This window comes from Octopus sinensis, linkage group LG2 (genome assembly GCF_006345805.1).
Source record: "Octopus sinensis linkage group LG2, ASM634580v1, whole genome shotgun sequence".
Classification (NCBI taxonomy): Eukaryota; Metazoa; Mollusca; class Cephalopoda; order Octopoda; family Octopodidae; genus Octopus; species Octopus sinensis.
Window position 1 is genome coordinate 2,226,691 of NC_042998.1, and position 18,730 is coordinate 2,245,420.

The 18,730-nt window shown below is 39.1% G+C and overlaps 1 protein-coding gene across 1 annotated transcript in view; it reads right to left on the minus strand.

Moving 5' to 3' along the window:
• Nucleotides 1-18,730, minus strand: part of LOC115231588 (myosin-IIIb-like) — a 107,948-nt gene that overhangs the window by 11,921 nt on the left and 77,297 nt on the right. The window contains exons 21-25 of the mRNA XM_029801579.2: nucleotides 16,892-16,983; nucleotides 12,218-12,379; nucleotides 2,108-2,157; nucleotides 1,780-1,934; nucleotides 502-591 (exon numbers count right to left, since the gene is read on the minus strand). Coding sequence (XP_029657439.1) covers nucleotides 502-591; nucleotides 1,780-1,934; nucleotides 2,108-2,157; nucleotides 12,218-12,379; nucleotides 16,892-16,983 — 549 coding nt within the window. The remainder of the gene's footprint in view (nucleotides 1-501; nucleotides 592-1,779; nucleotides 1,935-2,107; nucleotides 2,158-12,217; nucleotides 12,380-16,891; nucleotides 16,984-18,730) is intronic.

Sequence of the window (18,730 nt, forward strand, 5' to 3'; positions counted from 1 at the left end):
GCGACGCAGGATGTATCTCAGGTATCAGTGGTGAGGTGGGGCCCCGTGGGGTCTGAACTGAACCCGCCTCTCCCCCCCCCACTCCATCCGTAATGTCTCCGGTCTGTCCTATCATTCGATTTATTTATGTTTTTGTGAATTTTTAATGTCATCTTTATGTTATGTCCATCCGTCCATCTGACCTCAATCAGATTGTATTGTCCCTTATCTATGTTGTCCCCTTGTGGGAAATAAAAAAATCACATGTACATGCACACACTCATGCACACAGTTATGTCATTAACTGATTCACATGTATTTCATTACAAATGTTTATAATACTTGATATAGAATAACGTTAGTAATCCTATCCAATACTGTCATTAGCAGTGACTCTGGGGTCAACACACCAGGTGTTATTTTAAAGCAATACCTTGTTTTTTTGTATCAATCTTTTAGGTCATCTGCACAATTTCAATTGTTTTTGAAAGTATATTGAGAATTAACCAGAACTATCCTTACCTGATTGATAAGGAGTAACCAAATCGACTTTCACTGACTCTCACGAGAAAAGCTCCAAGACAACAATGCTCTAATAGTTCTTCTGCTTTTCTGGAAAAAAAAAATTTTGTGTTTTAAATCCATCTTTGAAATATGGATGCAGCGGTGGTTTTAATTAATCTATGGTTTTTAATCTTGAGTATACAATATAATAAGATATTTCAGTGGTGTAATCTAATAAATATAAGCTGACTGATTAGCATGCTATATGTATGAACTGTTGTACAGTTTGAATAGATTAAATAGTCAAAATATGTTGTCTTATTCTATCAGTCTCTTTTGGGGGGAAAAACACAAACACAAACATTATGTTTCCATTAAGATATTCACAAGTTTTCTTCAGTTACTATTATTTATAACTTGCTTACACGTTCATTTTTTTTTCTTGTAACTCACGTGGTTTTAATTTTCTAATCTATTCAGAGCTGTTATCTGAGAGGTTGTGGTAATTATTATTGTATCGTTGTATCAACCAGATTGTTGGATGTGGTATTACATCACTGGTCACAAGACACTTCCTTGCATTGTTGTAGCTTTCAAATGATACCACCCCATTGATTAGGTAGGCAGGTCAACATTCCACCTGAATGAGGTACCAGTCCATCACAGGGTAAACCATTTGCAACTAAGTGGTCTGGAGCAATATGAAATGAAGGTGTTTTGCTCACAAACACAACACACTGCCAATTGGAGAATCAAAACCACAATCTTGCAATTGTTAATGCCACATATCTCTCTATATATAAAGCTGAAGTTGTCTGTGTATGGCAGGTTTGGTAGTCTTCAACTAACACTATCTCCTCCGAGACCCTGCGGTGCAAGTTTACCAAAATTGAGAGTATGATAGAAGAAGGCTTGCTCTTCCTTTCGTAGAAGAAAAAAATCAAATCGGACCATGTTAAAACCAAAAATTATTTACATCAAAACGGTGCTTTTTTTCTATGAAAATCCCTATTTTTTACGATTTTTTGACTGCTGTGTCGCCATTTTTCGGTGTATTTCAACCAGAAAAATGTTCACTTAAAGAGAGTTACAAGCTACATAATGCAAGACTTTTACTTTTCAAAAATTCCAATTCTAAAGGGTCGAAACAAACCTGTGCAAGTTTATGCCTAAAATGGAAATTTTATGCAACTGTAAATATGTAAATCAAAACTGAAAGAAAACAACTAGCTCCAAATATATTCAAGATATAACATTTTTCAAAAGGAAATTTAATGATTAAGATTACAGATTTACCTGCGACTTATAATGCCATGAAACCAAGCTGCGAAATCTCCTGAAGTGTTTTTCACTTCATCCACCTGAGTTTTGACAAACCAATCAACTGATTTCAAAGATGAGGTGTGAGCGTCACGTCGGCTTGACTTAAGGTCTTCCTCCGATGGCTCTGGCTGCAAATAAATAACACAAATTGCAGTTTCCATTCTTTGGGTTTTTTTTTAAATTTCAAGATTAGAAATAAATGCTGCTGAAGGTTAACATATGTGTGTGCACACAATGTGTGTGTGTGTGTGTGTAAAAGAGGGAGAGGTAAATAAAGGGTGCAATGAAGAAACAAGATTACCTTGGCTGGCTTCTCAGCTTCAACTACATGGTATTTTTCTGGATGATTATCTAAATATGTCCAAATAGAAGTATATTACATGTTATTATATATTATATACTATGAATATATCTCTTTTACTCTTTTACTTGTTTCAGTCATTTTGACTGCGGCCATGCTGGAGTACCGCCTTTAGTCGAGCAAATCGACCCCGGGACTTATTCTTTGTAAGCCCAGTACTTATTCTATCGGTCTCTTTTGCCGAACCGCTAAGTGACGGAGACGTAAACACACCAGCATCAGTTGTCAAGCAATGCTAGGGGGACAAACACAGACACACAAACATATACACATATATATATATATATACATATATACGACAGGCTGCTTTCAGTTTCCGTCTACCAAATTCACTCACAAGGCATTGGTTGGCCCAGGGCTATAGCAGAAGACACTTGCCCAAGATGCCACGCAGTGGGACTGAACCCGGAACCATGTGGTTGGTTAGCAAGCTACTTACCACACTGCCACTCCTGCGCCTATAATATATATCATAAATATATACTGTTGTGTCTGAGGAGAGTCTCTCTCCTTTGGTGCCCTACAACTCAACACACTCAACAGTAAAACTTCCACCCATTTCCCCCTCATTCCTCCAAAACTCCTGCTGCGTCCTGCGACCCTTTTGACTGTCAAAACTATTGAAAAAGTTGCACGACGCAACGAAAATTTTAGAAAAATAAAAAATAAATAAGTGGAAACTCCACCGGTGAGTGTGCTAAACCACAAGGCACCAACAGAGAATGACTCTTCCCAGACACAACAGAATATGCTTCAACACACAAACTCACATAAAGAATCTTGCAAACCAAATCCCAAAACGAAATATATTGGGTTGTCCGGAAAGTTCATGCCGATTTTTAAAGGAAAGAAAGAGGTCAATAAATACTTGCCATTACATTTTTAATCAACCAAATATGAACCATTTTGTTGCACAATGCGTCTCCATCTTTCCTTTAACTTGAAAATACCCTCTTCCCAGAATTGCAAAGAATTCATCAAGGTATCTTTTTACGTCATCCAAGGAACTGAAATGTTTACCATTAAGACTATTCTGCAGAGACCTAAATAAGTGGCAATCCGAAGGAGCAATATCCGGTGAATATGGAAGGTGGGGTAACACATCCCAGCTGAGCTGCAGCAATTTTTGTCTGGTTCCCAAAGCATCAAGTGCCGAAAATGAACTTCCTTATCTTCCATTTTAAAGGCTCACAGAATTAACACAGGTTATAGAAACATAAATCTTCTTCCACGAAAAGATAGCTTAAACTGTGCTCTAAATGGAGGTGTAGTCAAATCCTATTTTATGGACTCAACCATGTTCTAAAATAAGTTGAAAGGTAAACTACTATAAATCGGCATGAACTTTCCGGACAGCCCAATATATATATATATCATCATCATCATCATCATCATCATTTAACGTCTGCTTTCCATGCTAGCATGGGTTGGACGGTTCAACTGGGGTCTGGGGAGCCCGAAAGCTGCACCAGTCCAGTCAGATCTGGCAGTGTTTCTACAGCTGGATGCCCTTCCTAACGCCAACCACTCCGAGAGTGTAGTGGGTGATTTTATGTGCCACCGACACAGGTGCCAGACGAGGCTGACAAACGGCCACGCTCGGATGGTGTTTTTTATGTGCCACCGACACAGGTGCCAGACAAGGCTGGCAGACGGCCACGCTCGGATGGTGTTTTTTATGTGCCACCGACACAGGTGCCAGATGAGGCTGGCAGACGGCCACGCTCGGATGGTGTTTTCTTATGTGTTACCGACACAGGTGCCAGACGAGGCTGGCAGACGGCCACGCTCGGATGGTGTTTTTATGTGCCACCGACACAGGTGCCAGATGAGGCTGGCAAACGGCCACGATCGGATGGTGCTTGTTACGTGCCCACAGCACGGAGGCCAGTCGATGCGGTACTGGCTACGGCCACGTTCGGATGGTTTTCTTATGTGCCACGTGCCACCGGCACTGGTACCACAAAGATACAAATTCCATTGATGTTCATCTATTTTGATTTGTTTTGATTTGATTTGATTTTCACTTGCCTCAACAGGTCTTCACAAGTGTCACAAGAAGGAAGGTATGCACAGGTGGACTGACTACGTCCCAGGTAGGGGCCATGGGTTATGGCCTGACTAGTCTTGCCGGGTCTTCGGATGGTGTTTTTATGTGCCACCGACACAGGTGCTAGATGAGGCTGGCGAACGGCCACGATCGGATGGTGTTTGACATGTGCCCACCGCACTGACTACGGCACTGATGGATTTCTTGTGTGCCACAGGCACTGGTACCACAAGATACAAATTCCATTGATGTTCATCTATTTTGTCTATTTTGATTTGATTTGATTTGATTTTCACTTGCCTCAACCGGTCTTCACAAGTGTCACAAGAAGGAAGGAAGGTATGCACAGGTGGACTGACTAGTCTTGCCGGGTCTTCGGAAGGTGTTTTTATGTGCCACTGACACAGGTGCCAGATGAGGCTGGCGAACGGCCATGATCGGATGGTGTTTGTTACGTGCCCACAGCACGGAGGCCGGTCGATGCGGAACTGGCTACGGCCACGTTCGGGTGGTTCTCATGTGTGCCACCGGCACTGGTACCACAAAGTGTGTGCCACCGGCACTGGTACCACAAAGATACAGATTCCATTGATGTTCATCTATTTTGATTTGTTTTGATTTGATTTTCACTTGCCTCAACAGGTCTTCACAAGTGTCACAAGAAGGAAGGTATGCACAGGTGGACTGACTACGTCCCAGGTAGGGGCCATGGGTTATGGCCTGACTAGTCTTGCCGGGTCTTCGGATGGTGTTTTTATGTGCCACCGACACAGGTGCTAGATGAGGCTGGCGAACGGCCACGATCGGATGGTGTTTGTCATGTGCCCACAGAACGGAGGCCAGTCGATGCAGTACTGGTTACGGCCACTTTCGGATGGTTTTCTCTTGTGTGCCACCGGCACTGGTACCACAAAGATACAAATTCCATTGATGTTCATCAATTTTGATTTGTTTTGATTTGATTTTGATTTTGATTTTCACTTGCCTCAACAGGCCTTTGATTTTCACTTGCCTCAACAGGCCTTCACAAGTATCACAAGGAGGAAGGTATGCACAGGTGGACTGACTACGTCCCAGGTAGGGGCCATGGTTTATGGCCTGACTAGTCTTGCCGGGTCTTCGGAAGGTGTTTTTATGTGCCACCGACACAGGTGCTAGATGAGGCTGGCGAACGGCCACGACCGGATGGTGTTTGTTATGTGCCCACAGCACGATGGCCAGTGATGCGGTACTGACTACGGCCATGTTCGGATGGATTCTTGTGTGCCACCGGCACTGGTACCACAAGCGGTACTGACTACTTTTTATGTGCCACCGACACAGGTGCTAGATGAGGCTGGCGAACGGCCACGACCGGATGGTGTTTGTTATGTGCCCACAGCACGATGGCCAGTGATGCGGTACTGACTACGGCCACGTTCGGATGGATTCTTGTGTGCCACCGGCACTGGTACCACAAGCGGTACTGACTACGGCCACGTTCGGATGGATTCTTGTGTGCCACCGGCACTGGTACCACAAGCGGTACTGACTACGGCCACGTTCGGATGGATTCTTGTGTGCCACTGGCACTGGTACCACAAGGATACAAATTCCATTGATGTTCATCTATTTTGATTTGTTTTGATTTGATTATATATATATATATATATATATATATATATATATATATATATATATATATATGAGGGGTGTCTGAAAAGTTCTTGGCTTTGGGTAAAAGGAAATATAGGTGGATCAGTTACTTAAGATCTTATTCAGCATATTCCATTCTCAGACTCGCATGCTTATTGCAGTGGCCCTTCAATTTTTCTAATCCCTGTAAAAGAACTCAGAAGGCTGGGACTCCAACCACACTTTTCGTGATACCCTTAACGTCGGGAACTTTTCAGTACCACTTGTGTATATATGTTCTTTTATTCTTTTACTTGTTTCAGTCATTTGACTGTGGTCATGCTGGAGCATTGCTTTTTAGTCAAACAAATCAACCCCAGGACTTATTCTTTGTAAGCCTAGTACTCATTCCATCGGTCTCCCTTGCCGAACCGCTAATGTACAGAAAACATAAACACACCAACATAAGTTGTTAATCAATGGTGGGGGACAAACACAGACAGACAAACCCACAATGTAATTATTCTTTTTCATTCCAGGTGCCATTATATTAAACATTTGCAAAGAGTAACCATGCCATGCACAAAAAATTCAGCAGAACTGTCAGATTTTCAAAGAGGTCGTATTGTTGGGCAATCTGAGGCTGGTCTTTGCCAGCGAAAAATTGCTGAAAATCTTCAAATTCCTCTTACTACTGTAAATAGAATTATAGTGCAATTCAAAAACCAAGGAAAGAATCAACAGATTCTCGTCCTGTCCGACCTGGGCCCTTGGAAAGGAAGCTTCACTGTTTGAAGAGAATTGTAGAAAATGAACCCGGTTCAAAGGCTTCTGATATTGCAAAACAGCTAGAAGTTAGTCCAAGAATGTGTGTTACATATCTGCATAAGCTTGGATAATATGGACGAGCCGCTAGAAGAAAACCTCTCCTAAATCTAAAAAATTCTTTCGATTGTTGCATGAAAAGTGGGCAGAAATTCCACAAAGCTCATCAGTTCAATGCCAAAAAGACATGACACGTTGGGGTGGGGGATTTGCCAGGGCAGAACCAATCCATAACATTACATGACATGTATGAGATTCGCCAGAGGGGCAGACCCAACCTTATAACATTACATGAAATGTTAGGGATTTGCCAGAGGGGTAGACCCAACCCATAACATTACATGACATGTCGGAGATTCGCCAGAGGGACAGGGCCAATCCATAACATTACATGACATGTCGAAAATTCGCCAGAGAGGCAGGGCCAATCCATAACAATACATGACATGCCAGAGATTTGCCAGAGGAGCAGGGCCAATCCATAACATTACATGACATGTCGAAAATTCGCCAGAGGGGCAGGGCCAACCCATAACATTACATGACAAGTCGGAGATTCGCCAGATGGGCAGGGCCAGTCCATAACATGACATGTCAGGGATTCGCCAGAGGGGCAGACCCAACACATAACATCACATGACACAAGCCAATAAATCTTCCATGTTGATTTTTTTTTTTGATTTCGTACCAAAAAACTTTTTAATGTCTGACATAAGCTTCAAATATCTTGTCACTACTTTTATATCCTAGACAAACATTGGATATATAATTTAATGGAGTGGAAGAAAAATCAATGTGTTCACATGATGTACTTCACGAGACTCCAAAACACTCTCTCAACAACTCCTGCCGACCTCTTCATCGCAACCAATATGCTACACTTTATAAGAGTTCAGCTAGTTCATTCTTCCAATCCCCCAGGGGTGTCAGAATACTAACAACAGAGAAAATTAAAGAGGAGGAAGAAAAGTGTTATAAGACCAACAGTTGTTTCTGAGGGATTGGAGATCCATCATAATGTTGGTAGACATCACAATATGCGACTGTAATGGAATCAACATTGGACAAAAGAGCCTCAGTTATCAGGGTAAAAAAAACATCTTACATTTCAGATCATAATGCAAAGAACTTCAAAGGGGAAATGGTTAAATGTGGAGACTTAGCCATATTAGAGGGAGGAAGTAGGAGGGTTGGCAGGGGTTATATATACATATGTATACATATATATACATATATATATATATATACATTTTTATATTTCAGGATGGTTTTTTCTTTTCATGCACTAAATATTTACTCTTCACTCATTTATTAATATTCTTATTTTGTCTTATATCCATTGTTCAGAAATCTTTCATCACACATCTGCGACCTCTTCAGCAAGCTTTTCCATCCTCATGTATTCTCCTGCTCTGCTTAGAAGGACAGAAAGGGTTGCTAAAGAGGTCACAGATGTGGATGAAAGATTTCGAGACATCAGATAAAATAAGAACAGTAATAAATGAGTGAATATAGAACATGTGTTTATTTGGAAAAAAAACAAAGTAACTAGGCCAGACTGTAATAATATCTGTTTCCACACATGGTTTCACATCAGGAATCTTGCAATACAAATTCATAAACATGTGTATATATATATATATACATATATATATATATATCATCATCATCATCATCATCATCATTTAGCGTCCGTTCTCCATGCTAGCATGTGTTGGACGGTTCAACTGGGGTCTGTGAAGCTGGAAGGCTTCATCAGGCCCAGTCAGATCTGGCAGTGTTTCTACGGCTGGATGCCCTTCCTAACGCCAACCACTCCGTGAGTGTAGTGGGTGCTTTTTACGTGCCACCCGCACAGGTGCCAGACAGAGCTGGCAAACGGCCACGAACGGATGATGCTTTTACGTGTCACCGGCACGGAGCCAGGCGAGGCTGGCAACGGACACGAACGGATGGTGCTTTTACGTGTCACCAACACGGGGGCCAGACAGAGCTGGCAAACGGCCACGAAACGGATGGTGCTTTTACGTGTCACCGGCACGGGGGCCAGGCGAGGCTGGCAACGGACACGAACGGATGGTGCTTTTACATGTCACCAACATGGGGGCCAGACAGGGCTGGCAAACGGACACGAACGGATGGTGCTTTTACATGTCACCGACATGGGGGCCAGACAGGGCTGGCAAACGGCCACAAACGGATGGTGCTTTTACATGTCACCGACATGGGGGCCAGACAGGGCTGGCAAACGGCCACAAACGGATGGTGCTTTTACATGTCACCGACATGGGGGCCAGACAGGGCTGGCAAACGGCCATGAACGGATGGTGCTTTTACGTGTCACTGGCACGGGGGCCAGACAGAGCTGGCAAACGACCACAAACGGATGGTGCTTTTACGTGTCACCGGCATGGGGGCCAGGCCAGGCTGGCAACGGACACGAACGGATGGTGCTTTTACGTGCCACCGACACGGGGGCCAGACAGGGCTGGCAAACGGCTATGAACGGATGGTGCTTTTACATGTCACCTGCACGGGGCCCTGATGTTGATCGACCTCAATTTGGTTTGATCTTGATTTTGACTGTTCTCACTGGTCTTGCCGGGTTTTCTCACGCACAGCATACCTCCAAAGGTCTAGGTCACTGGTCATTTCCTTGGTGAGACCTAAAGTGAGACCTATATATATATATATACACACATATATATATATATATATATACACATGTTTATGAATTTGTATTGCAAGATTCCTGATGTGAAACCATGTGTGGAAACAGATATTATTACAGTCTGGCCTAGTTACTTTGTTTTTTTTCCAAATAAACACATGTTCTATATTCACTCATTTATTACTGTTCTTATTTTATCTGATGTCTCGAAATCTTTCATCCACATCTGTGACCTCTTTAGCAACCCTTTCTGTCCTTCTAAGCAGAGCAGGGGAATACATGAGGATGGAAAAGCTTGCTGAAGAGGTCGCAGATGTGTGATGAAAGATTTCTGAACAATGGATATAAGACAAAATAAGAATATTAATAAATGAGTGAAGAGTAAATATTTAGTGCATGAAAAGAAAAAACCATCCTGAAATATAAAAATGTATATATATATATATGTATATATATGTATACATATGTATATATAACCTCTCTGGCACCTGTGCAGGTGGCACATAAAAAACACCCACTACACTCGCGGAGTGGTTGGCGTTAGGAAGGGCATCCAGCCGTAGAAACACTGCCAAATCTGACTGGGCCTGATGAAGCCTTCCGGCTTCACAGACCCCAGTTAAACCGTCCAACCCATGCTAGCATGGAAAACGGACGCTAAATGATGATGATGATGATGATGATATATATATATACATACACATATACACACACACATATACATGTGTATGTGTATGGGTGTGTGTGTGTAGAGAGAGAGAGATATAGGTCAGGGGACTCTTACTAAGCTTAATGGTTCAAAGCATTCAGTTGAAATTTGAGAGGTAAAGGGTTCAATTCTCTGTAGAGGGTTGCTGGCCACTTATTCCTACCTCCTGAAGAGTATTTACTTGATTTTCTTAGCTGTCATCACAGCCAACCTGTGTTCAAGAATTTCCTTATTTTCTGTAGAATATCAACTCAGTTGAGACTTCTAAGTTTGTTTACGAAATGTTCTCATATATATATATATATATATATATATATATATATAAAAATATATATAATGTTCTCATATATCTATACAGTATATAAATATATTTATAGTATAGGCGTAGGAGTGGCTGTGTGGTAGGTAGCTTGCTTATGAACCACATGGTTGCGGGTCAGTCCCACTACGTGGCACCCTAGGGCAAGTGTCTTCTGCAATAGCCTCGGGCCAACCAAAGCCTTGTGAGTGGATTTGGTAGACAGAAACTGAAAGAAGCCCATCGTATATATATGAAAGAAGGTTTGAAAATATCTTGTCAGCACTTTTATATCCTAGACAAACATTGGATATATAATTTAATGGAGTGGAAGTAAAATCAATGTGTTCACACAGATACAATACCAATATATTCCACTGAACTTTTTAATAATTCCTTCTGGAAACTATCTTTAACATTTTCTTGAGAATTTATATATATGTTGTAATCTTTTGTGCCCAATATTTTAAGGAACTTGTTAAACTTTTCTATGTTCTTAACATGTTCTTGTTACCAAAGACCGTATATATGTTTTGTAGTATTTTGTGACAACCAATAATTAACACAACCAAACTTTTACATGTTACTTTTGACAATCTTTTTCTAAAAAGTGAAACCGGTAAAGTAAATAAACCTCTTTTAAAATTGCATTTTCAAACCTTCTTTCATATATAATTCCACTTGTGCAGTACCTTACAACTCCACTTTGTTATATATATATATATGCATAGGCGCAGGAGTGGCAGTGTGGTAAGTAACTTGCTAACCAACCACATGGTTCCGGGTTCAGTCCCACTGCGTGGCATCTTGGGCAAGTGTCTTCTGCTATAGCCCTGGGCCGACCAATGCCTTGTGAGTGAATTTGGTAGACGTATATGTATATATATATGTATGTATGTGTGTGTATATGTTTGTGTGTGTGATTGTCCCCCACCATTTCTTGACAACCGATGCTGGTGTGTTTACATCCCCGTAACTTAGCAGTTCGGCAAAAGAGACCAATAGGATAAGTACTAGGCTTACAAAGAATAAGTCCTGGGGTCGATTTGCTGGACTAAAAGGCGGTGCTCCAGCATGGTCGCAGTCAAATGACTGAAACAAGTAAAATAGTAAAAATAGATAGATATATACAATATATAAATGTATTTATAGTCAATTGAAATAAACAAATAAAAAAATAAATAAAAATGGACAACATGAGGATGTGCACAAGAAATGTATTATTAGCTAGACCAGTGGTTTTCAACCAGGGATCCGCGGAACCTTAGAGTTCCGCCAGTACAGTCCAGGGGTTCCGCAAGAAGTTACAAAACTGATAAAATCGGCAGTAATTTTTAATTCTCCTGTGCAGATATATGTGCATAAGACTATTAAATTATTGCACAGGGGTTCCTCGAGCCAGTGGAATGTTCCCTTGGGGTTCCGCTCCAGCAAAAAGGTTGAAAAGCACTGAGCTAGACACTTGATGAAGGGAGAGAGTATGACATTTCAAGCATAGCTGTTTGTCAGAAAGGAGAAGGGAGAAGGGGAAAAGTCCAAAGGAGGAAAAGAAATCGTCAACGGCACACATGTAGTTACATTATATGTATGTATGTATGTATGTATGTATGTATGTGTGTGTGTGTGTGTGTGTGTGTGTGTGTGTGTGAATGTATGTATGCATGCGTGCATGTATATATGATGGAATTCCACACAATTTCCATTTACTAAATTCATTCACAAGGAATTGGTTACTGTAGAGTGGAGGACACTTGCCAAGGTGCCACACAGTGGGGCTGAACCTGAAACTACATGGTCTATGTGGAGAAACTTTCACAAAAGAAGAGAAAAAGAAAAATATTAAAATCAATTTATAAAGATTCTCAGGCAATATGTATTCTTACTTCTGTCGTATTTGTTATATTTGTTGCTTGCTTGTACTTCTTCGTAGACATTCTCCCCATGATCTGTAACTGATTTAGCAAGTGCATCCAGTTCCATTTGGTACTTTCTCTTCTTTTCTTGGAGATCCTTATATTGTCTTCGTGCCACAAAACCTCGAGCCACTATTCAAAAGATTATTAAAACAAAAATGATAAATAAAAGTTTACAAAATAAAACAATAAAATTATTGAAATTTTAATTGAAAAAAATTATATATTTATAAAACATGTATGAAATTATATATATGTATGTATAGTACATACAGTGAGATCTGAAATGATGATATTTATTTGTATTTATTCTCAGTATATTGTTCTTATTATTTTCTGAAAGATTCAAACACAAATATGCTAGTTACTGTGGTGTACGTCACAGGAGAATAACTTCTCTCTTTTACTCAGCAGTGTGTTCATAATACACTTGGCTTGTTGGTGCAAGGGATTTTGAGACACCAGTGTTTCAACATGTAGTATCTTGCAAGGCAGAAGTACCTGGACCTTTGAGCATAAACAAGACACTGGCTTTGATTATACTTCAGCAAATGTGAAAAGGCATTCTATCTGACTCTCAAATAAATCATTCCCTCTGACTTTAAAATAAATCTTTCTGACTCAAATAAATCTTTCTATCTGACTCTCAAATCGATCATACAATCTGACTCTCAAGTAAATCATTCTCTCTGGCCCCCAAATAAATCATTCTGTCTGATTTTCAAATAATCTTTCTATCAAACTCGCAAATGAATCATACTATCTGACTCTCAAACAAATCATTCTATCTGACTCTCATTCTGACTCGTGAATATATTATTTTATCTGACTCTTGAATAAATCGGCCAGATCACCACTGGCGCAATCTTGTTTCCACAGCTTGATAAGCATCACAAGGTTACTCATTATTAAAAGGTAAATAAAATTGTATAAGGCACAACTCATTTACTAAATGTTACAAAATTGACAGCTTGACAATAAATACTAGAATACCAATATTGAATGGGTTGTGAATAATAAATATACTTAATAGATGATTATACGTGAGTGGGTGTGCACATGCTTGTCTCTGCCTGTATTTGGATTGACACAATTTGGGCAACAGTGAAGTTATTTATGTTCTGGTATAAACAAAATGTCTAACGATTCACTTTGTTTGACATGTAAAGATGAGAAATAAGTACCTTGTTTTCAAATATAAAGTAAGAGTCAGTATTAGACAAGGCATTCTGGTCAAAGAATACTATCTCATGGAGTTTCATCCAACACATACCAGATTGGAAAACAAAATCTGTACAGTCTAGCTGGGAGAACATGGATGGTTCTAAGAAGTTTATGCATAAAAACTGATGAGACCAACTAGGTTGAAATTACAAGCCATATTTTCTTTACAATCTTTCTTTTTTCTCTTTTTTACTCTTTCCCTCCCAGCTAATCATACAGACAAAAATACCCTCTAACAAAAGTACTGTCTTTTTTCTTTTCCTTACAATATCTATAGCATAAATGTAAAAAAGCATAAATTCCATACAATTTTATATCTGTTCATACTTTAATTCTACTCAACAGCTGTTTCATTAAGATAAACATCATTAAATGTATAATTACATAATTCTGATAATTAAATAATTCAAATTAAGTTGCATTAATTGAAATGTTGTGTCATAACACAAGATTCCTGCTAATTTGAGTCAGCACAACTTTTCAATTTATTTAATTTGAATTAATTTAATTAGAAATTAATCAATTATGTAATTATATGTTTAATGGTGTCTGTCTTGATAAATAGCTGTTGAGTACAATTAAAGTAGGAACAGATGTAAAATTTATACACACAAGTCAATCCCATTTAGATTGACTGCAATATAACAACATCCTCAACTGCCTATTATTGATTGAGCACACACACACACATATCATCATCATCATCATCATATATCTTCATAAATATATGTTCATATATATATCATATATCTTCATAAATATGTGTATGTATATGTTTATATATATGTATATGTATGTGTGTGTGAGAGAGAGAGAGAGAGAGAGAGTATCTAGATGTATATATATTTATAAATATGTATATATGTATATGCATATGTATATGTGTGTGTGTGTGTGTGTGTGTGAATAGACAGACAGACTGATAGATAGATAGATATCAAGATAGATAGATAGATAGATAGATAGATAGAAACAAAGAAAATTACTAAATTTATACTAAAGTAATTGGTTTGACTTCAATCGCGTGTTATCTCTTATGATAAAAGGCAGATTTTCTCTGCCTCCCAAACCGCTCGTTTTTTATGCAATTCTACAATATAGAATTTCTTCAATTGGAATTTACCTATCATTTTTATAAGTAGATTCCATCAGGTCGTGGCATGTAAAGTTTTTTCAATTTCACCCCCAATTAAGCAAAAATTCGAGAAAAGTAAATATTTTACGATTTCCCTCTTTCATTTCAAGTGCTTCACTCCTACCATTACCACTACACTTTCTCCTCCCTTCTCTTTGCAAGTGTGCAACAATTAAAGTGAAAGTATTTATATAAAAGGGATGAGCAATTAATACTGGTCATCCTTTTTGCTAGAAGAAGATCCGCTGTGGTCTTATATGCTACACCACTGGTTTTCAATTCATATTAATCAAATTAATATTCAATTTTTCACCCTTATTATGTGTGTGTGTATTAGCAATTCGTATAAAATTGCATCAATGACTTGAACTTGAATAAGTGGTTTCACATAAATGGGGAGACATTAAAAAGGTTTGTTGTTATTATTACTGTTTGACTATTATAATCACGTTTGTTGGTTCCTCGTCAGGGAAACGTTGTTGTGTTGTATTTGTGAAATAATTGTAAACCGTAACCCTCCCCCTTTCGGAGAAGGGGCTTTGGTTATTGTTTTAAAATTGAATTGTGTCCCTCTTTGGGGAAATTGACAATATTTTCACCGTCTTTACGGAAGCATTTTTGTTTAAATGCCTTCGATAGAAGAAAGTCCAAAAATGAATTTCGCTGCAGCCGTACACTTCTATACAAGATCCAATTGATCGAAATTGCAAGAGACGGGCCTACAATTCCAGTCTGTTATATATTTTGAGTATTGTTATCACTAGCGATATCAAGATATAACTTTCTATTTTGTATTTTATGTGTAGATGTATATATATATATAGATGTACATGTAATATGTACACATATATATATATACACATATATACATGCATAATATATCTACCTATACACACACACGTACACACACACACATATACATAGGGGCAGGTGTGGGGCTGTGTGGTAACAAACTACGTTCGAAGATACTGTACTTGATATGGGCGGTAGTGCCTTGTCGGTCTATGGCCTACCTTCAACAAACCGGGAAGGCACAAACACTCTGTCTTCACATTTGCTGCATGAGACATGTTTTAATGTTGACGAGCTTGCCGAGTACATAGCCGACAATGAGCCAAAGCTCCTTCCAGAACAGAAGTTCGCTTACAACTCCGTTGTTAATTCAGTCCGGGCCAAAGCTGTGGGAATATTTTTCCTGGACACTCCTGGGGGCACTGGGAAAACTTTTCTCAACAAATTAGTATTGGCTGAGATTAGGCGAACACAAGGCATTGCCCTAGCTGTGGCATCATCTGGAATTGCGGCTACTTTGTTGCCAGGCGGCAGGACAGCTCACTCCACTTTCAAGCTTCCGCTTGACTTAGCGAAGACTGAGACACCAACTTGCAACATCAGTAACAGCTCCGATCAGGCAGAAGTCTTCAGACAATGCAAGCTTATCGTTTGGGATGAATGCACGATGGCCCACAGAGGTGCTCTTGAGGCACTAGATAGTTCTCTCAGAGACATCAAACACTTCCCGTTATTCCCAAAGGGACTAGAGCTGATGCTGTAAGTGCGTGTCTTAAGTCATCCACATTGTGGCCACTGGTGAAGACTCTCAAACTTCACACCAATATGCGTGCTCATATGCGACGTAATATCACATCAGCAGCATTTTCTCACACCCTCCTTGCACTTGGCAAAGGCAAAATACCAGGGGATGAAAATGGTAATATTGCCATCGATTCCATTTGTACCATTGTTAAAACACCTTCTGATCTCAGAGATGCAGTGTTCCCAGATCTACAAGCTAATTATCAGAATATGGATTGGATTGGCCAAAGGGCTATTCTGGCCCCGAGGAATAAAACTGTTCACCATATTAATGATGAAATGCTAAAACTCATTCCTGGGGATGTCTATGTATATAAGTCTATCAATACAACTCCTGACCCAGAGGACGTCATCAACTATCCAATAGAGGTACTCAATTCCTTTGAGCACCCCGGACTACCACCACACTTTCTCAAACTTAAAGTTGGTGCCCCTATAATGCTCATTAGAAATTTGGTTCCCCCAAAACAATGCAATGGCACACGTTTGATCGTTAAGTCCTTATCTCCCACAGTAAACTTATATCAATATTTGCCTGAATAATCATCATAATTCAGTGCAATCATTAACAGTACTTTCAAGCAATTCAGCCCCGAGCATCGCCGGGCAATTCTGCTAGTCATATTATATATGTTATTAGAATTTTGAATTTCAGGATAATTAGATATCTTAATAAATTTATAATTTACCTCGTTGTACCTGGATTGCAGCTGCATTAACAGTATTCATTTCATCATCCAGCTGTCCTACATGTACATATTTCAAGAATACTCGAGTTTTTCTGACAATATAGAAAACGAAGACAAATGAGAAGTTATAACATTCAAAAATATATTCTTTTACATTCACTTCAAAGACTTCAGCCTCACAAAATTCTTATTATTGATGCAGACAATATTATTATTATTATTATTATTATTGATGCAGAAAATGCATGATAAGCAAGGATACCATCAGAGAATTTGTTATTATTGTCATCATTGTTGACATCAATTGTCATCATCATCATCACCACCACCACCACCACCATCGTTATCAGTACTATCATTTGCATTTCATCCTTTCAAGACTGACAAAATAAGTATCAGACAAGTACTGGGGTCATATAATCATCGATTCCCATATTCCTCACCAAATTTGTGTCACTGTACATCTATGAATATATGTTATGTTTTATCAATTGCAATGTTTCAGCTGTTTTATGTTTTCTCAATTATAAACAGGCGAGTTTGTAATTAGCGTTAATCATATATCAATCTATAAAAAACATTTCATTTCATTTCAAGTACAAATTTTTGAAATTATTATGTGTCTAAGAATTAAATATGTTTAATCATTTGATTCAGCAAAAATGAATTTCTAATACTATTTTTACTATTTTCTAACTCATAAATAACTTGAAACTGAAAAATTAAAGAAATATTTTTAAAGTTCCAAAGAACAACTATGCCCTCTCCATTCATTCAGGTTTGTTAAACATTGTGGTGGCATTCTTAACAAGTTCATTTGCCACATATCAATATTTGTTAATAACTACCAAATAGGGTTGTTATCCACACACATGGTATCAAGTCTTATCTCAGCTGTGCATCAGAGCTGATATTCATCTGTTTATTTCAAGTGTTAAACTCATCGTTATACAGGCATCTACTTATAGGAAGATATTTAATTTATACTAAGCAACAAGAAAGGATCCTAAGACAGTGACTATGCAGGAGAGAACTGTTAGAAAGTTAGCATCAAATGGTTTAGTTGTAAGCAATTTTATTCAACTGCTTTCAATCACATCCAAGGTTACTCTTCAAATATATATTTTGTATTAACAAAAGACTCATCAGTCAGCTTCCTGATTAAGCATCCTTTTGATGCAGCTGATGGAAAACCCAATTAAAATAAATTATTAAATATACATACATAAATAGATCAACAAATAGACCAAAGTGCACATATATATGTGTCTGTGGGTGTGTGTGTGTGTATGTAAGTATGTATGTGTGTGTGTGCATGTATGTGTGTGTGTGCACGTAGGTATGTATGTATGTATGTGCAGATTTGTATGTGTCAGGTCACTTATGAGGCTCTCATAAGTGCTACTGGTAACTTGGAATCCAGTGCAACCAGTTGCATGGTCGGGTTGCCAGCAACTAAACTGGCACCTTGAACACATTCATCAGAGATGTCTCAGACACATTCTGAATGCTGGCTGGGCCTTAAAAACTCCAGACACACAGGTCCTGAGGACAGCTGATGTCTTGAGTATTGAGGCAATGGTGCACAAGCACCAGTTACGTTAGACTGGACACCTTATTAGAATGAAAGATTGCAGGATCCCTAAGCAGATGCTATATAGGGAACTTGTGAATGGAAAGAGACTTCCACAAAAACCAAGGCTGCAATTTAAGGACTGTGTCAAGTCCTCATTAAAGGCCTGTGATATGCAGGAGACTGACTGAGAGAACAATGCCTATGATTGCCACAGATGGAGGAAGCAGGTTAAGGCAAGGGTCAACACTTTTGAGAGAGCACGT